The sequence below is a fragment of the Leucopleurus acutus genome (assembly GCF_964270905.1).
Source record: "Leucopleurus acutus genome assembly, chromosome: 15".
NCBI classification, from domain to species: domain Eukaryota; kingdom Metazoa; phylum Chordata; class Mammalia; order Artiodactyla; family Delphinidae; genus Leucopleurus; species Leucopleurus acutus.
In genome coordinates, this window is record NC_139157.1 from 13,927,506 (window position 1) to 13,949,781 (window position 22,276).

The window sequence follows — 22,276 nt, forward strand, 5'->3', positions numbered from 1 at the left end:
CACGTAAGGCAATGCTATGGCTGAGATGGTGTAACTAATGCACATATCAGGTAGTAGGTTTTTGGAGCTCAGTATGCAAAGAGACAATGGTTATTTTATTTTGTGCAGAGACAACGTAAATTGAATTTATTATAATCATAACATAATTTCTGCCACAGTGCAATTATATTTTTCTTGTGATCGTCTGTTTTGTGTGCCAACTCTTCTCTTAGAGTAAAATTGTGAGGCACGGAGAGTATTCTTTTCCCTTTTAAAACAACACTTCCTAGCAGAATAGAGCCTTAATTTAATTATGGCCATAATTAATGCAGGCCATAATTGAATGTGCAGGGCCAGGGTGTCATGAGTGTCAACTATGAATGGGGGACTTTGAGGGGTTTGACATTCACGTAAGATTTTGTGGGAAAAGCAACAAAGATAAGACCGGGGTTGACGATTAGGACCAGATAATGGGATGTCTTGCATACTAAGCAATTTGACCTTGACTCTTGGCCAGAATTCCTTATCTGAACCCCAGAACAGGATTTATTTTCTCAATTTTCACAAGGACGGAACATAACCCACACCATTCTAGGTACATAGAAGAGAGATTAATTCATTACATACAATGGATACTTTAGGATACTAGGGCTTAATGCTAGGGTTGAGAAAGGCTGAGTGAGGAACCTACTGATCTTTAAGCTGGAGATAAACATGTCAACTCTCTGGCTCTAGTGTAGACCAGAATGGTGAATAATAAGTAGCCGGAAAACCAGGGAAAGCTTTTCATAATGGTCCAGATGAGAGAGAGACAAGAGCCTGAATTAAAGAACTGATAAGGGATGGAGCTTTATCTCTAAAAGAAAACATAACAGGATTTGGTAAAGAATTCAATGAGGGGCCCAGGGAAGGAGAAGTTAAGTTTAAGTCTTTGGTTTCTAGTTCAGAAGATGGCATGAATGGTGATGCCATGAACTGAGACATGAATATGACAGAAAAAGTAGTTTGGGAAGGGATAGAAAAGTTAATTCAATGTAATATATGTTAAATTTTATGGGCCTGCAATATACTCAGCAGGTAATGGCCAGGAAAGTAGCAGTGAAAGGTGAGTTCAAAGTTCAAGAGAGAGGATAGAGCTGTCAAAACAGTGAGTGAATATTTACCAGTCACTGTTGAAGACACTTAACATACATTAATGTGTTTAATCTTCATAACCATTCTCTGAGGTAGAGACTCTCTTATTTCTATTTTATGGTTGAGGAAATTAAGGCAAAACGTGCTTAAATAATCTACCAAGTTCTCACAGCTAGTAAGTGTTGAAGCCAAGGTGTAGACCCAGGCACTCTGACCTGAAGTGTTGTATGAATACAGTTCTGTAAATGGAAGGCTTTGAGGCTTTGTAGGTGGTCACTGAAGCCATTGGAGAAATAACAGGAAGATTATGCAGTGGGAACATTTGGTGGGAGGCCTATACACCCCCAAGGATAGGAAGCATATGAGGAACATTAGGAATTGTGTGACTTAGTGTCAAGCTGTCTTTATTCCTGTGCCCCAGGCCCCTTGCTCAGGCCCTCTGACTTCACTCCTTGGATGAGGAACCCAAACTTTTTACATGAGATCTCTGAGCCCCTACTGCTCAGTCCCGTGTCTTTGTAGCACTAATTCCCGATCATGGTCCCCAGTTTTTCCTTTAGTGGCCCCATGAGACTCCAGTGGCAGGAAAAGCTACCATCTCCCTAAGAGGAGACTATGGCAGCATGACTGTCCCCACATTGTAGACACCGGATCGGATACGTATGGAACCTTGAGCCATTCTCCCAGGCTCCTGCAGTTCTTGCCACGTAGATTTTTAAGCTAACCTTTGTGGATCTGCTCTTTGACAATTCTACGCAAAGCTCTGATTTAAATTTAAATTTAAAATCCTTTAGCGGGTTCACATGGTAACATAAATTTCAAATTCACTTCAGTCTAGCGTTTTTATAAATAATAGAGTGTAGATATAAACACCTTGGCTAAGGTGAAATGGTACCATATAAAACTTTATCAAATATATATGACGGCTACAAATTATCAGTGAAAGTGGTGACAGCATTCTTATGTAGTAGACACACAATACTATTTCTTATTTCTTGTATCTTTATAAATCAGAATGAGCAAATCATTTATTAAAAACATAATAAGCATGTCAACCATATGCTAGTTCTTGTTTCACCATTAATCAAAATCAACAAAATGTTTGTGAGGACTTATTTATGTTCCTGCAAGGTGACCACCATGATGTGTCCCAGGAAGTGTCAGACACAGCCCTCCCCTCATGGAGTTTGTAATCTACTTGCAGGCAGGCTTGCTGGCATGAGATGAAAACTCACAATCCAGCCCAGTCCATGATAAAGGATGCAGTGACTGGTGTAAACAACAAATGTGACAGAGGCTGAGAAGGGGGCGTGTATGAACTCTGAGGTGGGCTGGATAACGAGGGAAACATTCATTTATTAAAAAGTAGAACTTAAAAACCTCTAAAGGGTTGTTCACAAATTAGCCTGGTACCAAGGTGGAGGATAGAAAGTTCCAGACATTGGGGACAGGAAAAGAAAGGGAGATGGGTGGGGAGGTCAGGTTGGGATGGGCTTTGAATGCCAAGTGAAGACTCTGGACTTGCTATTAACGTTTGTTTTTTTTTTTTTTTTGGTCCCTAACACTATCCAAAACCTCACAGAATCTGAAGATCCAGATGAAGGACTTTGAAGTCAGTGCTGAGCCTGTACAGGACTGGCTGAGTAAAACCGAGAAGATGGTGCATGAAAGCAGCAACCGCCTGTGCGATCTGCCGGCCAAGAGGCGGGAGCAGCAGAAGCTGCAGGTGATCAGCCCCTCAGCCCCCCGCCCCCAGCTACCATGCATTCAGATCAGAGGCACGCGAGCGCCCTGGAGTTAAATTTTGCCGTCCTGAGCTAGAGTGCACCCGTCCCCAGTTTCAGATGTCCTGTCTTCCGGCTATCCTTGGAGGTGTGATTTGTCCCGTCCTGTAGTCCACGCTGTGCGTAGCTTGGAAATAATACCGCGCCTTCGGGGCACACCTATCACTCGCCCGTGTTTGTTTCCTCGGTCTCGGGGCCGAAGCTTTGTCTGCGATGTGCTCTTCCCCAGCCTCTTAATAGCGACTTGCTTGTGCTTTTCAGTCTGTCCTTGAGGAAATAAACTGCTACGAGCCTCAGCTCCACAGGCTGAAAGAGAAAGCTCAGCAGCTGTGGGAGGGCCACGCGGCCAGCAGGAGCTTTACGCACCGAGCGTCACAGCTGTCTTCTCAGTATCTAGCTCTAAGCAATTTCACAAAGGTAACGCCTGCCGCCTGCCGCGTGCTGTGTGTGAGCGTGGGGCGCCGGGGCAGGGCCGAGGCGTGTAAGTGCTCTCCCTAGCCTTGCAAGCCCAGCCAGACATTTGTGCTGCATCATCTCAACATGCTTGTCTGAAAAGAGCAAAGGAGGTTTCAAACATCGAAGAGACTTCCCATCTCTATGATTGCACAAAATATTCCCTTTAATCCTGAAGAGGTATGTTCCCCAGAGCTTTTATCTGGAAGACTCAAAGCATAAACATAAGGCAGAATTCAGAGTATTGTGTCTAAAGATAACGCAGATTAAATTACTTTAGGAAAACAGGAATTCAGAGCAGTTTAAATTTACTTCGTGGACTGTATAGAGTGAGTGGGGGATCATTTTTTCCATTTGTCTCAGTTCTGTATATTCATTACATAGTAGTCAAAGATGTATTGATTGAGAGTTTCAGCTCAGATTCTAGAGCAGAGCTCAGAATTGACAATGATTCCTATAACTGATTAAAGCGCTTTTCTAACAGCTTAGAAAAAAAGTAAATGGGATCCCACAGTGACCTCACTTAGAGCTTTCAGCAGACCCATCGTGAACTTTGTAGGGCGGCCTGCCCTGAGCTTTATGGCCTTGTAACATTTGTTCCCTATATTTCCCTTTTGTAATGCAGATCTGAGAATGTAGGGAACCTGCTGTAACTTGGCTTTGCCTGTTTTAGTGTGCGCTCACTCCTGGCCTGCTGTTTTTATCCCCAATAAAACATCCTTGAGACAGCCAAAGAGTATAGGTGCTGGAGTAAAAGAGTCTGTGGTTACACCAATGTTTTTTACTTTTTTTGTCTTTAGAAAATCTGGCACATATCTGAAATTAGAATAAATTAAGGCCATCTTTCTATTCCTTTGTATTTATTTAGATACCAAAAAATCAATAGATACTCAAATGCTTTAAGAGCTGACAGTTATATTCATAAAATCTTCACTGTTGGATATAAGCTTTAATAACTAAAACCACATTTACGGTCCCAATTTAGGGATATTACAGAATCTCAGACAATTGTTTTTTTAGAACTGGCTACAATGTAGGTCATGTGGGTATGTGGTATCAGTTGAACCAAATGTGATCATGTGAGAGCAGAAATTACTTCAGTGGGCTTCCCAGACAAGGTGTGAGGAAGACATTAATGAAATTTCTGAAAAATATCCCAATTGTCGTAAAGAAGAGTAGCGAGTAAGCTGAGGGACACTAAATTGTCATTGTAATCTTTCTGCTTCTTGACCCAATTATTCTCATATTTTTACCCTTCTTAGAAAGCTATTTCACATCTCATAGATTCATACAGCCTTGCGTCGTATCTGTGAGCCTATGGACCTATGGCTGATGGCAGTTATTTGGAACAAAGGGTTAGCTTTACAATCTGAGTAGCTTCAGGGTGTGGCGTCTCTGTGGAAGGGACCGCTGGAAAACGATTTCTGTCATTTCCAGGAGAAAGTGTCAAGACTGGACAGAATTGTTGCAGAACACAATCAGTTCTCCCTCGGGATTAAAGACCTGCAGGACTGGATGACAGATGCGGTCCACATGCTGGACTCTTACTGCCACCCGACCTCTGACAAGAGCGTGCTGGACAGCAGGGTGCTCAAGCTTGAGGTGTGCCTTTTACCAGAAATGTCTCTCATTTACAGAATTTGTTTTCCTCAAAAGTTCTCGAGTCTCTGTCTGATACGATAATGTCACACTCTGTCCATGAGAAATCCAAGAATGCTCCGTGGATATGATCCTGTTTGCATAGGGAGGCTTTGCCTAAGCACTCCTGAATCGATTGAGCTCAGATATACTCAGTCATAAATACTTTACAAAAATTAAAATAAAATAAGGACATTTCCTGGCAGTCCAGTGGTTAGGACTCTGTGCTTTCACTGCTGAGGGCGTGGGTTCAATCCCTGGTTGGGGGAATAAGTCCTGCAAGCCGCATGGCGTGGCCAAAAAAAAATAAAATTTTTTAAAAAAAATTTTTAATAAAAAATAACAACCCCAAAATGGTTACTTGCTTGATATAGCCAGTTAAGAGGCTAGTTTCAAATTACATCACAGGCACATTTATTCTGAGAAATCCTTGGTTGAAACATTTTATCGGGCAAAACCTTTCCCATCTTGTTCAACTCACTTGCCTGCCTGTATCAGTTAGTCCGTTCTTCTCCCATCACAAGATATTAGTTCTGTGTTAGTTTACGTTTGTGATAAAGCAATCATTCTGCATTCATTCACCTGTCATTTATACACTGGGTGTCTTCTGGGAGACTGGCATTGTGCCTTGATACCAAAGATTCAAAAATGAATAAAATATGGTCATTGCCCTCAAGGATTTCATTGTCTGAGGCTGGAGGCTGAAACACAGAAGACAGTAATAATAATTACGGTGGTATGGACACACAGAGGAGCGGAGCTGGGCAAGGGGCATCGGGTGGAGAGTTGAGGCAGGTTTCTCAGAAAGCCTGATACCTCAGCGGAGATTTCAGAGTGGGACCAAAAGAGCAAAAGGTGAAGAAAGCCGACAGCGTGGTATGTGAGACGTTACTAGCAGTTCTTTCCTGCTGCGGCAGAAGCCGATGGCCATGACTGGCCGAAACTGAATCTGGAGAGGTTGGCAAGGTCCAGATGAGAGAGAGAGATGAAACTTTACCTTTCAGGTGATAAACACCAGTTTTTTAACTTTGAATTCAAAGATCCTTCTTATATAGACAAAGAAGAGTGCTTGTGAAGAACTTGAAATATATAAATTAATATGTAATATGAATTAAGCTATTTCTTTCAGTTTGTTGTGTGAGAGACCTTCACCTTTATAGAGCTCTTCATCCAGTGACCTTTGAGAATTCAGGAATCCTATAGTCATCTATTTTTCTCTTATTAAAAAACAGTAAAATGAAACTTCAGTGGAAATTAGGGATTATTCAGAGAATAATAATGACCTGAAAGGCCAAGGCCACTCAGGCTGGTAACTGGTTACTGGCACCACCAGCAAGTGACTCTCCCGTCCTCCGCCTGGTAAGCCTGAGAGCACCGGGGCTCAACCCAACTGCAGATCATCTGCTATCCACAGGGACTCTGAAATATTTCAAGCTAGAAATGTTAAATAAGCAAATGACAAAGGACTTCTGTACCTGCTTTTACAGGCTCTATTATCAGTGAAACAGGAAAAAGAGATCCAGATGAAAATGATAGTGACCAGAGGGGAGTCTGTCCTTCAGAATACGTCTCCGGAAGGCATTCCTGCCGTTCAGCAGCAGGTGCAGAGTGTGAAGGATATGTGGGCGTCCCTTTTGTCTGCAGTGATTCGTTGTAAAAGGTCAGTGAAGCTGAAAGGCTGCTGGGAAGTCATTGCTAAAAGATCTACAGGGAAGCAGCCGCATAGCACAGGGAGATCAGCTCCGGGCTTTGTGACCGCCTGGAGGGGTGGGATAGGGAGGGTGGGAGGGAGGGAGATGCAAGAGGGAAGAGATATGGGAACATATGTATATGTATAACTGATTCACTTTGTTATAAAGCAGAAACTAACACACCATTGTAAAGCAATTATACCCACTAAAGATGATTAAAAAAAAAAAAAAGATCTACAGGATAGCTCAGTAACAGACTGTCCCGGGGTTCTCCCTTTCTCTCTCTCCGCCCCCGGGCCCCAATCTCTTTCTCTCTCTCTATTGCCCTGCTCCGTTATTTTTGCCTCCCTTTCTTCCTTCCTGCTTCCCTCCCTCCTTCCTTCCTTTTCTCTTTTCTTCTTGGAACAAAAGAAACCGGCAGGTGCGATCTTTCATTTAGGTTGAGCTGCAGTCCTATGTCTGTGTTTTCATATAACTCCATGTTTCTTAGTGTTGATGTTCACTGCTTAAAAAGTCAAAGATAAATGCATGTTTAATCATGTGAAGATATATTAGTTAAAACCAATCAGTTTACTTGGGAAGTAGCCCCAGAAAATACCAGTAGGTGGTGGGAACAACACGTGAGAGAGGGAGGGCAGCCAGTAACATGGGCAGCTGGAGCTTACTCCCAGCTGGGAGCCAGTGTAGATAGAGCGTGTCTGGGAATTACCCATGGAGAGCAGGGGAGCTGGAATGTTTGTAAACAAATTGCCAGGAGTCAGGCAGGCAGTCGAGGATTGCCTCCAGGGGACGACAATCCCTGGCATTTCTTGCCTACAGTGCCCTCAAGCTGAGAGGGCACCAGGGACCAAAGGATGCCCTCGGGCCAAGAGGGCAAGGAGTTGGCCTTTGGAGGACCGGTTGGCAGCGTAGTGCAGGGGTCTGGTCGGGGGGTGGGTGGAGCGCAGAGTGTCTGCTACAGAAAGGTTCAAGCCTGTCAGTAAAGTTAGACACAAATGATTAACGGAGTTAAACATGTAACATCTGTATTGAGAGAAGGAAGTGCTTAATTGATCAGTAAGAGAAATCATCAGGTTTTAATAATTAGACCAATTCAGGAAATGTTAGCCTATATCATTTGTGATTTTCTGATTTTTAAATCTCATGCAAGATAGTGACTATGCTTGTTCTTGTTCGGTTCTTCCTTCCTTCTTTTATGACTTTTTTTTTCTCTCCTCTGGATGTCCTACTCAACTTCATGGAGTTAAATATTGCTTCTCTTTCTGCCCTGAGTCTTGGCTCCGAAAAGCCTCGCTCAGGGCATGTCTCCTGGTTTTGTCTTCAGGCCTCTCCCAGTGTCTTGTGTGACCTGGTTCCCTGACTATATATATATATATATAAAACCTGCCTCCAGGTTTTATATCCAGTCCCTCTTCTCCACCCGTTGGCCTGGACTTCACTGACCCTTGCTTCTCAAGGCTGTGCTTGCCAGGGACCCAGGCTCGGACTTGATAAGCCACAGCCATTCAGCCCCTCTCAAGCCTGCCCCCGTCCTTATCTGTGGGCTTCCTGCTGGGGGAGTAGACAGAACCAACACAGTGATAGAGGTCAGACAGATTGAATGTACATGGCTTCTCAGTGTAGATTACTGTCCTTTCAATTACCTTTCAGTCAACTTGAAGGAGCTCTTTCTAAGTGGACAAGTTATCAGGACGATGTTCGACAGTTTTCCAGCTGGATGGACAGTGTGGAGGCCAGCCTAAACGAATCCGAAAGGCAGTATGCAGAAGTGCGGGAGAAAACAGCCGCTCTCGGCAAAGTCAAGGTGGGACCTGGATTTCAGATTCCATTTGTTTTCTGACAGGTGCTTCAGAATTGCCATAGTTGTACAGAAATGTGCTCACCTGAATCCTAGGGCTGTCCACGTAGGCAAACTCTGTTTGAGGGGTTTACTATAATTTCTAATGGCTTCTCAACCCAAACTTTTGTTTGTAGCTGTTTTGTTAGTGAGTGAAAATGTCCTCTTCCAGGAAAACCTCATAGACGCATGTTTTATGATATATTTAAAATTTGGCAACTTGTAATAGCTTTTCATATCTTCAGCTGGCTCATCATTCAGAAGTAAAAGTACTTTCTTTTCTATCACATCCTTTTCTATTTGTACTTTTGTATGTTTTTCATAATGCTTATATTAGTACAGTACTACATGTAAAGATTAATAGATAGATGGATAGCTTGATGGTAGATAGATAGATAGATAGATAGGTAGGTACTGGAGGTATGTTCTTAAACCTCTTTTTTGTTGATATTAGTATTCACACATAACATTTTGGAAACCTTTGATTTATTCATTCAGGGCATATTCATTGGATGGCCTGTTCTACCTAAAACTTATTGTGTCCTAAACAGTACTTATTGTCTTCTACCCCAAATCCTTCACACTCCTGTATTCTCGGTGTCAGTTCTTTTGTGTCACCCCACACTGAATACCCGAAACTGGGAACCTCGTTTCCCCACCTCCTTCTTTCTTACCCCCGCTTTGAATTAGGCAGTAGGTCTTGCTGATTCCAGTTCAGAAATGTCTCCTGACTCTAATCTATCCTTTTCCTAAACTGCAACAGCTCACCTCGTCTCTTGTCTCCATCTCCTGTTATCTTCATATAAAGGTGAATGTCTCTCCTTCCTGCCTGAGAGTTCCGTTGCTTTCCACTGTTTACAGTATCGTACCAATCTCCCTCCTCTAGTTTGTAAGAATTTTAATAATCTCTTTGCCAGCCTCATTTTGCTTGCTCTCCCACCCTCCTTCCACCCTTGTGCCAGTCTTACTGTATTTCTCACTATTTCCTGAATGTACCACATTAAATGGAATTCAGCGATTCCATGCCTTTGCAGAATCTCTTCCCTTTTTCACAGAATACTTTAGCTGTGCCCTGGCACCTGGCAACCTTCTGCTTACCTTTCTGAATTAGTTCAGAAGCTATCTTTTCTATGATACCACCACCACCCGAGGCTTAATTAGTTCTTCTGTTCTCTGTTGTTCATATCTCTTTATCAGTTTTATAGAATATATGCTTACATACCTCTCTCCCTCAGTGGATAAAGATGCTTAATCTTCTTTTTATCCTATGCATTTGGCTCTCTGTCTGACACAGAGCAAACGCTGAGTAAAAGTTATTTGAATGACTAGATGGCCTTACATGACCTACGCCAAATCACTTAACATTTCTGGGTTTGCGTGACTGTTTGCATCTGAAAATTAATCTACTCATCATTATCTACCCATTATATTGTTATAATGATCTATTGCTATATTAATGATTCATCTATTCAATAAATGCAGGCATTGTGCTCGATTCCAGGTAAATAAAACCGACAAAGGTTGTATTCTGGAGGGACACCTATACTCATCCGAGAATGCATGAATAAACAAATAATTATAACTGGTGATAAGTGCCCTGAAGAATAAACTGCATGTTACGGGAGAGAGTCATTGGGACAGGGCAATTATGCTTGGAGTCGGGGGAGGGGGAGGAGAGACTGGAAAGGCGTCTCTGGAATAGTAGACGGAATTCCCTAAGGAATTTAGTGCAGAGAAGTCAGTCTGGGGAGGAGGTGGGAAAAGAGCATTTCAGATGGAATAATCAGCACGTCCCTGAGGAGGGAGAGAACCTGGCTCAGATAAAAGGGAGCTGGAAGAAAGGCTGGGTGTTGCTGGAGCCGAGAATCAATGGATGGCTGTTGCCAGGCAGAGGGGCCAGGGACCAGATCCTGCATTGCCATGAGGATGCTAGCCTGTGGATTTTCTACTTGATCCTGACGGCTTTGGGAAGATAGTCAATGTTTTAAGCTGGGGAGTGACACGATTCCCTTTAGAATCTTACAATCTTTTATCACTCAAGCTGCTGTGTGGAGTGTGGACAAAGGGACTGGGCAGGAACTCGGGGCAGGGAATCTGCCTAGCAGGATATTGCAAAAGTCCAAGTAAAAGGTGATGGCAGCGGGGGCTGGGGGTTTGCAGGAGACAGGAGAACACATGTCAGGATACAGTGAAGAGATAGAACTAACAGGATTTCATCATGGATGGAGGGAGAAAGGGTGACTCCAGTGGTCTGAATTGACCAGCTGGGTGGGAATGGTAGCATTTACTGTTTGAAAAAAGACTGAAGGGGAAGGAGGTTTATTGGTGGCTGGGGAAGGATGGGAATGGAGTAGAGGTCAAGTGCCCATTTTTGGACAAATTAAGTTTGAGGTTTCCAAGTCAACTGGAATCAGAATCTCAGAGACAGTTCTGGGCCAGATATCAAATACACCCCCTGACCCTAGATGATATAGATATAGATGGATGGATAGAGTGATCTGTCTGTCTGTCTACAGATAGATAACCTGAGATCACTTGCCAAGTATGCAGTTAAAATATCCTAATTTTAATAGTACCATTGATATGATTATATATGCACCAATTCCTTTGTTTTTTTTTAATGTTCTCTAGTTATTAAATGAAGAAGTGCTGAGCCACAGCAGCTTGCTGGAGACCATTGAAGTCAAAGGAGCTGGCATGACAGAGCACTACGTCACCCAGTTAGAATTCCAGGACCTGCAAGAACGATACAGAGACATCAGAGAGCGGACCAAGGTATGGCTCACCGTGTTCCACACAAACCCACTGAAAATGCAGTGTTTAGAGCTGTGCTTATTCAAAGACTCGTTTATTGGGGGCAATGACAGCCTTGTGAAAACAGATAGAACAAAAAAATGCAAAATGAATTTTAATACTTTGAATACCCCACTGGCAAAACCCTCAACTATTGTTAGGATATGAAAGTTACTGAAGGAAAATAATTCTCAATTAAAAAGTCCTAGAAGTGTACCTATTGTAGAAAAATTGGGGGCAGCTTCATAAGGAAGACTCATAAATTCTTTAATATGTCTGCTGATGACAATTTTCTAAAGCCGGAAATAATCGCCAATAATATTTATAATACTGTGCTTTATTTATTTCTTTGTGAACTTTCAGCACACCTTACTTTATTAGACAAAGTACATGAAAAATGAAATCCACAGTGAGTCCAAATCCTCACTGAAGTCACAATATAAGAATTTCAGTTTTCTTCATTAGAAAAAATGTATTTTTATGACAAAGTTAATTCAGTTTTTGGCATATCCATGTTACATTTCATAAGGAATTCAAAGATCAGGAAGTTAATTCAAGAAAGTGATCTTTAAGACCCCTTTTACTCCTAATATTATGTTTTTTTATATTTTTTGCCTAAATCTTAATGTTTTACTTTTCTAGGAAGCATTCATATTTTAATGACTTAATAATCATGCTTTTCTAAAATTCCAAAAGTGAGTTCTTACAGTACATTGAAACTGCATGTAGAAATGTATCCCCATCTTAATCGTCTTACATGCTAATAATAGGAAGCAGTAACCAAGTCTGAAAAACTAGTTCGCCTGCACCAAGAGTATCAGAGAGACTTGAAGGTGTTTGAAGCTTGGCTGCAACAAGAGCAAGAAAAGCTTGACCGATATTCAGTTCTTGAAGGTGATGCCCACACTCACGAGACAACGTTGCGGGATCTTCAGGTAAAGTCTACTTCATCATAAAACAAAGGAATTTTCATTCTGAATATGGAATCATTATTATTATTATTAATTTTTTTTTTTTTTTTGCGGTACGCGGGCCTCTCGCTGTTGTGGCCTCTCCTGTGGCGGAGCACAGGCTCCGGACGCGCAGGCTCAGCGGCCATGGCTCACGGGCCCAGCCGCTCAGCGGCATGTGGGATCTTCCCGGACCGGGGCATGAACCCGTGTCCCCTGCATCGGCAGGCGGACTCTCAGCCACTGCGCCACCAGGGAAGCCCCAGGAATCATTATTTTAAGCAGTGGGAAGTTACTGTGACCTGAAATCCTATAAATAGCTGATATATATTAAGTGGAACCTTAGTGAGGTCTGGTCTGTAGCGTTTGGGGACCTCAGTAGTGTATGCTAGTTGAGATCATTTGCTAGTCAGTTTAGACAGAGCAGGGCTGGAACTTGAGGACTTGGTTGAGTTGCTAAGGTGGCCTCTGACAGGAATGGCTCGTGGCCTCATTTATGGTGTTGGCTGGTCCACCTGCCTGTTCCTCCCTAATGGGTTGAATCAGATGTGGAACACAGCTGCAGGAGTCAGTAGCACGGGACACTTCTCAAAGTCAAATTGGTGACACCATCTTAGGCCATCTGGTTTTAACCCAAATCTCCCACATTGCTGAGGATACAGGCCCGGGGACAGAGACCTAGAAGAAAGAATTCGAGGAGCTAGAAAAAGCACTGGTGCTCAGCTAAGCAGTCTGAGATTCAGGGCGAGATGGCAAACTTCATGGGGAAAGTGGTCCTAACCCACTTATTCATTGACTCATTCAACATTTACTGAACACTTAATGCGGTGCAGACACTGTACTTGGCTAGCTACTGCAGATAAAGATGATTAAAATATTATTCTTGCCTTCAAGGAACTTACATTCTAAAGAAATGTGGACCCGTTGATAGGTCGTAATGATCTATCTAACAATGTGATAAGGACAATACTAGAACTACTCTATTATTAGGGATCTTATGGGAGCATCAAAGAGAGCGCTCTGGGCTTCCCTGGTGGCGCAGTGGTTGAGAGTCCGCCTGCCGATGCAGGGGACACGGGTTCGTGCCCCAGTCCGGGAAGATCCCACGTGCCGCGGAGCGGCTGGGCCCGTGAGCCATGGCCGCTGAGCCTGCACATCCGGAGCCTGTGCTCCACAATGGGAGAGGCCACAACAGTGAGGCCCGCGTACCGCAAAAAAAAAAAAAAAAAAAAAAGCCCCTTAATCTTACCTGGAGAGACAGATAGGGGTCAGGGGGTTCCCAAGAAGGGGAAACCAGGCACACAGAGTAGAGAACAGAGAAAGGCCAGTAAGACAACTCTGTGTCCCACCAGCTCTGTGTTGGAACTTACTGAACACTGTCAGCTCTTATTGGAATTGGTTCAGGATTGGGCAAGATGTACCTACAGCTCACACAAGGTGGAAAAGCGGGACTGAGATGGTCATCGCTGGCATATAACATTTCTGGCTATTTCAGTGGGTCTCAGGGAGTGTTGTGTAATGGCGGGAGTGTTGTGTAAGGCGGGAGTGTTGTGTAATGGCGGGAGTGCACGGTTGGGATTAGGGAGTTTGGACTCTGACTTACGGTGAGAACTGACCCTGGGTGACTTTGGCAGGGGTAAACGTCTCTGACTCAGTTTTCTCCACAGAGTTGTTCTGAGGAAGGATTAAATGTGAGATGGGAGAAAAATCTTATTTAAATAATAGTCCATTCGTGAAATAAATATACAGCAGCAGTTGAAGAGTCATAGTTTCCTTAGCTTATTTAAGGGTCTCATCCATTTTATTCTTAATAGTAGCACACCCTGGTCTGCTACGTTTAGCTGTTGTAATTTATCTTAATGGAATGGACTTGGTTTTCTGGCTATAACCCCTCCCAGCCCTTCACTCCAGACATTCTTGGCCAGCAAATGCCAAGCTCTCCAAGTTCTGTGTAGGAACTGGGCCAAGAAGCCACTTGTCACCAGCAGATGTTTCTCCTGTTCAGAAGAAAATGTTTCACTTTGGTCAGTATTAATGTAGCCCAAACCCAAACCTAACTCCAACCTCTCAGTTCACTGTGTATTAATTCTTATGGACACTGTCTTATTTTGAGTCACCACAGATGTTAAAAAGGGAGGGGAGACGCTAAGGCAGAAATTGGTGGTGGAGACGTGACATTCCAACTGCACAGCAGAACTACTTCAGGGTCCCGATGTCCTACAGCTCACTTAGTCATCTGGGGGTCTGCCAGCAGTGTGAAACATGTTCACAGATTATTTTGCATTTACTGAAGGTTTGATTTGAGTCTTAGAACATATAGATTTTTAAAATATTTAACTGTATTTTCCCCTCAGAATAAACACTTGAAATGTGGTATATATATAAGAATTTATCTAATGCATTGATTTGTAGAATAGTGAAAACTGCTATAAAATAGGGAAAGGGTGATATATTAAGAAAAGTAGGGGCTTCCTTGGTGGCTCAGTGGTTAAGAATCTGCCTGCCAATGCACGGGACACGGGTTCAAGCCCTGGTCCGGGAAGATCCGACATGCCACGGAGCAACTTAGTCCATGCGTCACAACTACTGAGCCTGTGCTCTAGAGCCCGCGAGCCACAACTACTGAGCCCACGTGCCTAGAGCCTGTGCTCCGCAACAAGAGAAGCCACTGCAGTGAGAAGCCCACACACCGCAATGAAGAGTAGACACTGCTCGCCGCCACTAGAGAAAGCCCGCGCACAGCAATGAAGACCCAACCTAGCCAAAAATAAATAAATAAGTTAATTAATTAATTTTTAAAAAGGAGATTAATTAGGGCAAGGATCAGTAGACTGTAGCCCAGAACCCGTATTTTAAATGAGGTTTTACTGGAACACAGCCACACCTGTTCATCTGTGTAGCGTCTATAGCTGCTTTGGCACCACAAGGGCAAGGTTAGGCAGTTAAGTACTTGCGGCAGATTGTGTGGCCCACAAAGCCTAAAATATTTGCTGTCCAACCCTTTATGGAAAAAGTTTGCCAAACCCTGAATTAAGGAAAGAGATTGTACAAAATTACTTTTAAAAAATTTTAGGAATTTTGGAATAAAATTTGTTTGTCATCATTTTGATTAATATTTTACCATATAAATTGTTCTTCTTTTCCATTTACAATACATTCACATTACAACATTTTTGGAGTGATATCATAGCTGAGGACAAATGTATCCAATAGTCTGAACCATATAAGATTGCTATTTCTATGGGTAAAAGTGGTCAGATATGAGCAATTTCGTTGGTATTAAAGATTTTTTAATAATATTGTATTCTGACTAAATATGTTGGCACTTTTAACATTCTTGGTAGGATTTGACTTGGTCCCTTTCAACTTTAGATGATCAGATCCAGTAACACAAGTGTATAATACCGTTTTGCCAACATCTTTAAGGATATGAGTTTTTCTTTCTATCAAAAAAAGTAGTTTATGCTCTTCAAGACTTGGTTCCTACTAAATTTGTAGGGTAAATTTCTGGGACTGATGCTTTGGTGGAGGGAAATGTATTTGTACCTAGGAGTACCTGATGGGCAGGTGTGATAATTCAGCCTTTCAGGTTTGTGTGCCCTGTACCGTCCAGGGCCAACTTCTCTTTGCCATCGCATTCCCTAGAACATCTTTGGCAAAGGATCCCTCCTGAGCAAAAACAAGGTCCATTGTTCTTTTCTCAGCCACACATGTAGCACTGATCCCATTCAATGTCAAAGCAAGAAACCTTAGGCTCTTTAAACAGATTAGGAGCCAAAAAAAGCCTAGGTTATTATATTAAACAATAACCCTTTAGTCACAGTGTTTTTTGCCTGTAGGCTGAAAAACCAAATTTCAGACATTGCTTCTAAGATGACTGAGAAAAATATTTCTCTCGGTGTGTGTATTTGTGTGTATATGTGTGCCTTCTGATTAATTTAATTGGAAATATTTCAGGATGTTTCTCCTGACTTGGAAGACAGTATGCAGTTTTCGGTACATATATTTTGTGCGTAGGTCGGAATCAAAGCATTCTTTCCTAACGTGACGTTTTCTTGAAGCCAACGTGAAGGGCACGGTTGGCTTGGGTGAAACATGATCACCTACACGGGTGTAAAATATACGTGAGGTGTGGCAGCCATACCTTTCCCCTACAGGAGCTCCAGGTGCACTGCACAGAAGGGCAGGCCCTGTTGCATTCAGTGCTGCACGCCAGAGAGGAAGTGATACCATCGGGCATCCCCCAGACGGAGGACCGGGCATTGGAGTCTCTCCGGCAGGACTGGCAGGCTTACCAGCAGAGGCTGTCCGAGACCCGAACTCAGTTCAATAATGTAGTCAACAAATTGAGACTGATGGAACAAAAGTTTCAGCAAGTAGACGAGTGGCTAAAAGCAATGGAGGACAAAGTGAGTCTCAGAAGTGGACGTCAGTCTAACCGGGCAGCCAAGGAGATACAATTACATCAGATGAAGGTACAACTAATGTAAATTCCTCATCTTTGTCAGAGTAGCAGTTGGCTTGCATAATTTGTTTCCTTAAAATATTTAGTAACTTTTGGTCCAAGGTTTAGCTTTTGCAAAATCTCTTTCTGCTTGCAAAGAAATTTGATGTACATTATAATGGGGCATTCTTCTGTCAGCAGTTGTTTATTAGAATCCTAAGGCAGTCTAGTTTAATGAAGTATTTTTTATTTTCTTCCCAAGCTTTATTACCTTGCTTGGTAAAGATACATGAATGCTAGTGTTGCAATAATTTGTTTATGGCTCTGATTTGAAATTGCTCTAATGTACTACATTGACATAATACTTGAAAATTAATTTTATTCTAATTTTTATGTAGAGTCAGTGCACATGATCAAAATAATCCTTAGGCCTCTGGAACTTCTTTTCCTTATTCATCTATTTTAAAATTTATCTTAAGTACAACAAAAGATATAAAAATATATGTAATATAGACAGAAAAGCACTCAAACTCATTAAGTGTACAGTTTTTATCATGTCACTGGAATTACATTTTCGTGAAGGTTTTATGTGAAGTATTTTCAAAATTATATCACAGAATAAGTATATTCTAACAATACACTGAAATCGTTTTCTAGTAAGAAGATATATTTATTTGTCTTATTCAAGAATCTGTGAGATTGAGCCTTTCCCTCAATATTGTGTCATTTCAGAAGTGGCATGAAGAAATCACTGTGTACAGAGACGAAGTTGAGGAAGTGGGAGCCAGAGCACAGGAGATCCTGGATGAGAGGCACATGAGCAGCCAAATGGGCTTCCAGGCCACCCAGCTGACGTCCAGATACCAAGCCCTTCTCCTCCAGGTGCTGGTGAGTGGGCCACCCCTGCTCATCATAGGCCAGCAAACTTCCCAAGCCAGATGTTCTTCCTTTCGCTAACTTCCAGTGAAGATAATACGTGTTTATCAAGAAAGGCACTGGCACAGGTCTTTCATCACTGTTCAATTGTGTTTCTTCTTTCAAAGGAACAAATAAAATTCCTGGAGGAAGAGATCCAGAGTTTGGAGGAATCAGAATTATCTTTAAGTTCCTATTCGGATTGGTACAGCTCTACTCACAAAAATTTCAAGAATGTGGCTGCCAAAATTGATAAAGTAGATAAAGTGATGATGGGGAAAAAAATGAAGACATTGGAGGTAGGCATGCAAATATCAGGTTTGTCTCCCAGCCCTTCTTCTTTCACGAGCTGTTCCTGTCTCCCGCGTAGAATTGGGAGCGTGTTCATCCCCGCCCAGTATGATTGGTGATCCGTGGCTCATCATTTCACTCTAAATTCCAAGTTATAATCTCTTAAGCCAAAGACTGGCTTTCATTTATTTGTGTTGTGAAGTCATTTCAATGTCTTACACATGGCTACGCACAAAATTCTTAACTAAGTTCCAGTTTGACACTAAATATTAAAAGAAAAAAATTATCTCAAATTCATGGCACTGTGTGTTTATAGAGTTTTAACTCAGATCTATAGGAGCACTGTTAAGGACAAGAGAAACATCAAGTTCTTCCCTAAGTCTCTGATTTGGAAATGATATGCTGATCAAGACTTTAAAAGACCTATATTGGAAGTAAAGAAGATTCCTGATTGCTGGCAGACCAAATCTGGTTATAAACTTCAAAAAACATATTTTAAGGAGAAATCAGTAGACTCAAGAATGGGACTTGAAAGGCTGTTCTTTAAAAGGAAAGAAATAATGCTAAGTTATTTGCATTTATTTGTTTGTTTATTCATTTGTTTGTTTGTATTTGCTTCCCGCTCTTTCTCAGGGTTTGCTAAAAGACATGGAGAAAGGCCAGAGTTTGCTCAAATCAGCCCGAGAGAAAGGAGAGAGAGCTCTTACATACTTGGAAGATGGTGAGGCAGAGACGTTAAGAAAAGAGATCCATGACCACGTGGAACAGTTGAAGGAACTGACCAGCACTGTCCGGAAGGAGCACATGACTCTGGAAAAAGGCCTTCATTTGACAAAGGAATTCTCAGATAAATACAAAGCACTAACTCAGTGGATAGCAGAGTACCGAGAAATCCTATACATGCCTGAAGAACCCAAAATGGAATTATATGAGAAAAAAGCTCAACTATCTAAATACAAGGTAGTGTGTTGTTACTAACTGACAGATGCACGAGGACGTCATGTAGGACTGAACTGGTGGGACGTGATTCCTGGTTTGTGTCACCCTTAGTGAGTGCTAGAAAAAGTCCTAATGTGCCTATTCTGCTGGTGGGGAGTGGTATAGGTTTATTTGGCTGGAAACACTACATCAGACTTATCTTTCCATTCAGGAATTGTATTTGTCTGATATTCAAAGGTTGTATCAGTAAATGGAGATCTATTCTGACGGTGTGATCCAGGTATGTGGATCCTCCGGAAAAACCTTCTTGGCATTAGGATCTCACACCTACAGATTTTATCTTTTTTGTAGAGTCTTTCCTTCATCTTTTGGTACAGAAGGGCTATAAACTGACCTGTGGTAGATTCAAAATGAGACATCATATTTCTAAGAAAATAAATTCTAGTTAACCAACTGTAGTTAAACATCTTAGAAATTAATTTTTGAAAGAATAACTGGTGATGTGGATATCACTATACATGCTGTAGATATAAATATTTCACATGCTCAAATCTGTGAAACGGTTATTGAAGCTTATACATGGAATAGTCTGTTTTCTAAATTTGACCCAAATTGTTGAGCGATATTCTTTAAGAATTACAGTGTGATGGCTTTGCCTCGAAGCTTTTCCTGTCAGCAGCTCTTTCCTACTCCAGCCAGTATGTCTATTCCTGTCCTTGGTTCCTCTGCCTAGCCTGACAGTGTGTCTTTGAAGGTGTTACATAAGAACCACGCTGCTGCTTCTCTTTTAGTTCCCGCTGAGCTCTTGATATATTTAAATAGCACTTCTAGGCCATCATAGCAACGTTGCAACTGGAATTTGTCTCCCAGACTTCACATCCAGCTCAAGCTGCTATTGATTTCACGAGTCAAAAGCAAAAGATAGCACCTCGCCCCCTTCGTAGAGAATTAAGGTTTACTTCTCTGCCGAAAGGAATGAGCTAGAAGCCAGCAATATGAACCATGTTAAATTTAGCCGAATGTAATTCTTTTCCATACTTCTCTCTGCGCATGTGAAGGGCTATTTGGCGTCTTACTTTTACTCTGTATTGAAAAACTGTATTAGCCATAAAAAGGCATTCTCTCTTTATTGCTTTATACTTATTAATTTTTAAAGTATATGTCAGATCTTTATTTGAAGTAGATAAACTTATACATGCCAACGTATATGTATATATTCGCCTTGATCACATAGATGAGCTGGCTCTTGTTGTTTTTTCTTTGTAATTCAAGTCACTTCAACAAACGGTGTTGTCCCATGAACCATCAGTAAAATCAGTGAGAGAAAAAGGGGAAGCCCTCCTGGAGCTGGTGCAGGATGTTACTTTAAAGGACAAAATAGATCAACTTCAGAGTGATTACCAGAACCTCTGCAGTGCAGGAAAAGTAAGGAGTGATCAGAAATTCAATACAAATGTGTGTATTTGCCACAAAGGGGGTCCTGACTCCTTTTTATCTGTCAGAAAATTTTAAGGCATGGTATGGGTCAATATTCTTCCTTTTATTCAGATGGGCGTTTTAAATGGCGAAACGACTTTGTGGGTCGTGTTGTATCTTTTTTTTTCCGTTCCTAGTAAGTTTCTGTTGTGTGTAACTCTACCTACCCTATGAGTTTTCCTGGGCTTTTAAAATTATGAAAGTTTTGAGTAGATTTTTGGCTTGAAAGCACTTCTAACGTACACCTGGCTTCACAGGAGCACGTTTGCCGTCTCGAGGTGAAAGTCAGAGACCACGAAGATTACAACGGTGAGCTCCAAGAAGTGGAAAAGTGGCTGCTGCAGATGTCAGGAAGGTTAGTGGCACCCGACCTCATGGAGACAAGCAGTCTAGAGACGGTTACCCAGCAACTGGCCCGCCACAAGGTATGCCTGAGCTTTAAGGAGCTGAAGAATACAGGGTGGCTTTAGCAGGTGTGCCGTGTGTATGTGCGTGCGCGTGTGTGTGAGCGCACGCATGCACCTCTCTGGGTCGTGATGACTGCACCTAAAGAATCAGGTCTGAGTCTCAAGAATGACTGATAATTGAGAACAGTTCAATTTAATATTTAAGTGACTAACAACAGCTGAATCTTGGCATTCACCTTCTGAACATATTGTAGCATTTTTCCCAGCCAATAGTTTTTCATTGCAGAATATAATCTTTAGGGAGTAATTTATCAAAGAGAAATTATCTTTATTTTAGAAAAGTATAGCCAAAGATAGGATACAAAAATAGTAGTCATAGAGTCTGGGTTCTAGCCAGACTGTCTTCTTCCTAACTGGGGGGACTTAGCCTCTCTTTGCCTCCTTTTCTCCTCTGTTAAGGGTGATAATGACACCAGCCTCATCACGGGAGATAATGTATGTGAAAGTATCTTGTAAACCATAAAGTACTGTACTGATATGTGGTGTTAGTATATTTATTAATATGTATTTTTAGTAATTATATGTGCCAGGTGATAGATGTCATATAGTCACAATTTTATGGAGCAATTTCGGTGAGCTTAATGGGAAACTGATTTTTAGTCGTGACATGGTAAATATCTAGTAGTGTGTCTTAGGAAGACCAGTTAACCATTCTGGGCTTCAGGATTCCTATAGGAGAAGATTTTATTTAGCAAACACCAACAGAAAAGTAACTACATGATGTAGTCTATTTGGCACTGAGAAAATACCCTCAGTAACCTCATGATGTAGTGGTTCCATTCCAGCTCGAAGATAAAATGTTTCTTTTCAATATGGCATATATAATAACTGTTAACCCAGCACCACTGGAAAAAAGTGGTGGACCCTGGGCTGCTGAAGGACCACCTGGTTTCCCTTAGATGTATTGATGTGTCAACCCAGGAAACTTTGTGTTGGAATGTCACTTGTCATTAGCATTGTAAGGAAATTAGAACCTGGTTTGAAAAAGTTGGTTCCTGCTGTCTAAGTGATCTTGTGAGAAAGCTCACTAGAGAACACAGGTGGGCATAGTGGTGTGTGTGAACTGGAATCGGGCAGAGACGGGCCCAAAGCTGGGGGCTGTGCCATTTACTACTTGTGAAACCTTGAACATGGTTTTTCTTTTCTTTTCGGCTGCATTGGGTGTTCGTTGCTGGGCACGGGCTTTTTCTAGTTGTGGCGAGCACGGGCTGTTCTTCATTGCAGTGCACGGGCTTCTCATTGAAGTGGCTTCTCTTGTTGCGGAGCACAGGCTCTAGGTGCACAGGCTTCAGTAGTTGTGGCTCGCGGGCTCTAGAGCGCAGGCTCAGTAGTTGTGGCACACGGGCCTCAGTAGTTGTGGCTCACGGGCTTCAGTAGTTGTGGCTCACGGGCTTCAGTAGTTGTGGAACATGGGCTTCAGTAGTTGTGGCTCACGGGCTCTAGAGCGCAGGCTCAGTAGTTGTGGCACACGGGCTTAGTTACTCC

At 42.2% G+C, this 22,276-nt stretch overlaps 1 protein-coding gene across 1 annotated transcript in view; it reads left to right on the plus strand.

Annotated features, from left to right (window-relative positions):
• The window catches only part of SYNE1 (spectrin repeat containing nuclear envelope protein 1), a 464,341-nt gene that overhangs the window by 224,481 nt on the left and 217,584 nt on the right, over nt 1-22,276 (plus strand). The window contains exons 59-71 of the mRNA XM_082855887.1: nt 2,696-2,839; nt 3,159-3,314; nt 4,788-4,952; nt 6,476-6,648; nt 8,330-8,483; nt 11,148-11,291; nt 12,080-12,244; nt 16,417-16,734; nt 17,436-17,591; nt 17,747-17,917; nt 18,543-18,869; nt 20,121-20,273; nt 20,582-20,749. Of these exons, the coding sequence (XP_082712013.1) occupies nt 2,696-2,839; nt 3,159-3,314; nt 4,788-4,952; nt 6,476-6,648; nt 8,330-8,483; nt 11,148-11,291; nt 12,080-12,244; nt 16,417-16,734; nt 17,436-17,591; nt 17,747-17,917; nt 18,543-18,869; nt 20,121-20,273; nt 20,582-20,749 (2,394 nt within the window). The remainder of the gene's footprint in view (nt 1-2,695; nt 2,840-3,158; nt 3,315-4,787; nt 4,953-6,475; nt 6,649-8,329; nt 8,484-11,147; nt 11,292-12,079; nt 12,245-16,416; nt 16,735-17,435; nt 17,592-17,746; nt 17,918-18,542; nt 18,870-20,120; nt 20,274-20,581; nt 20,750-22,276) is intronic.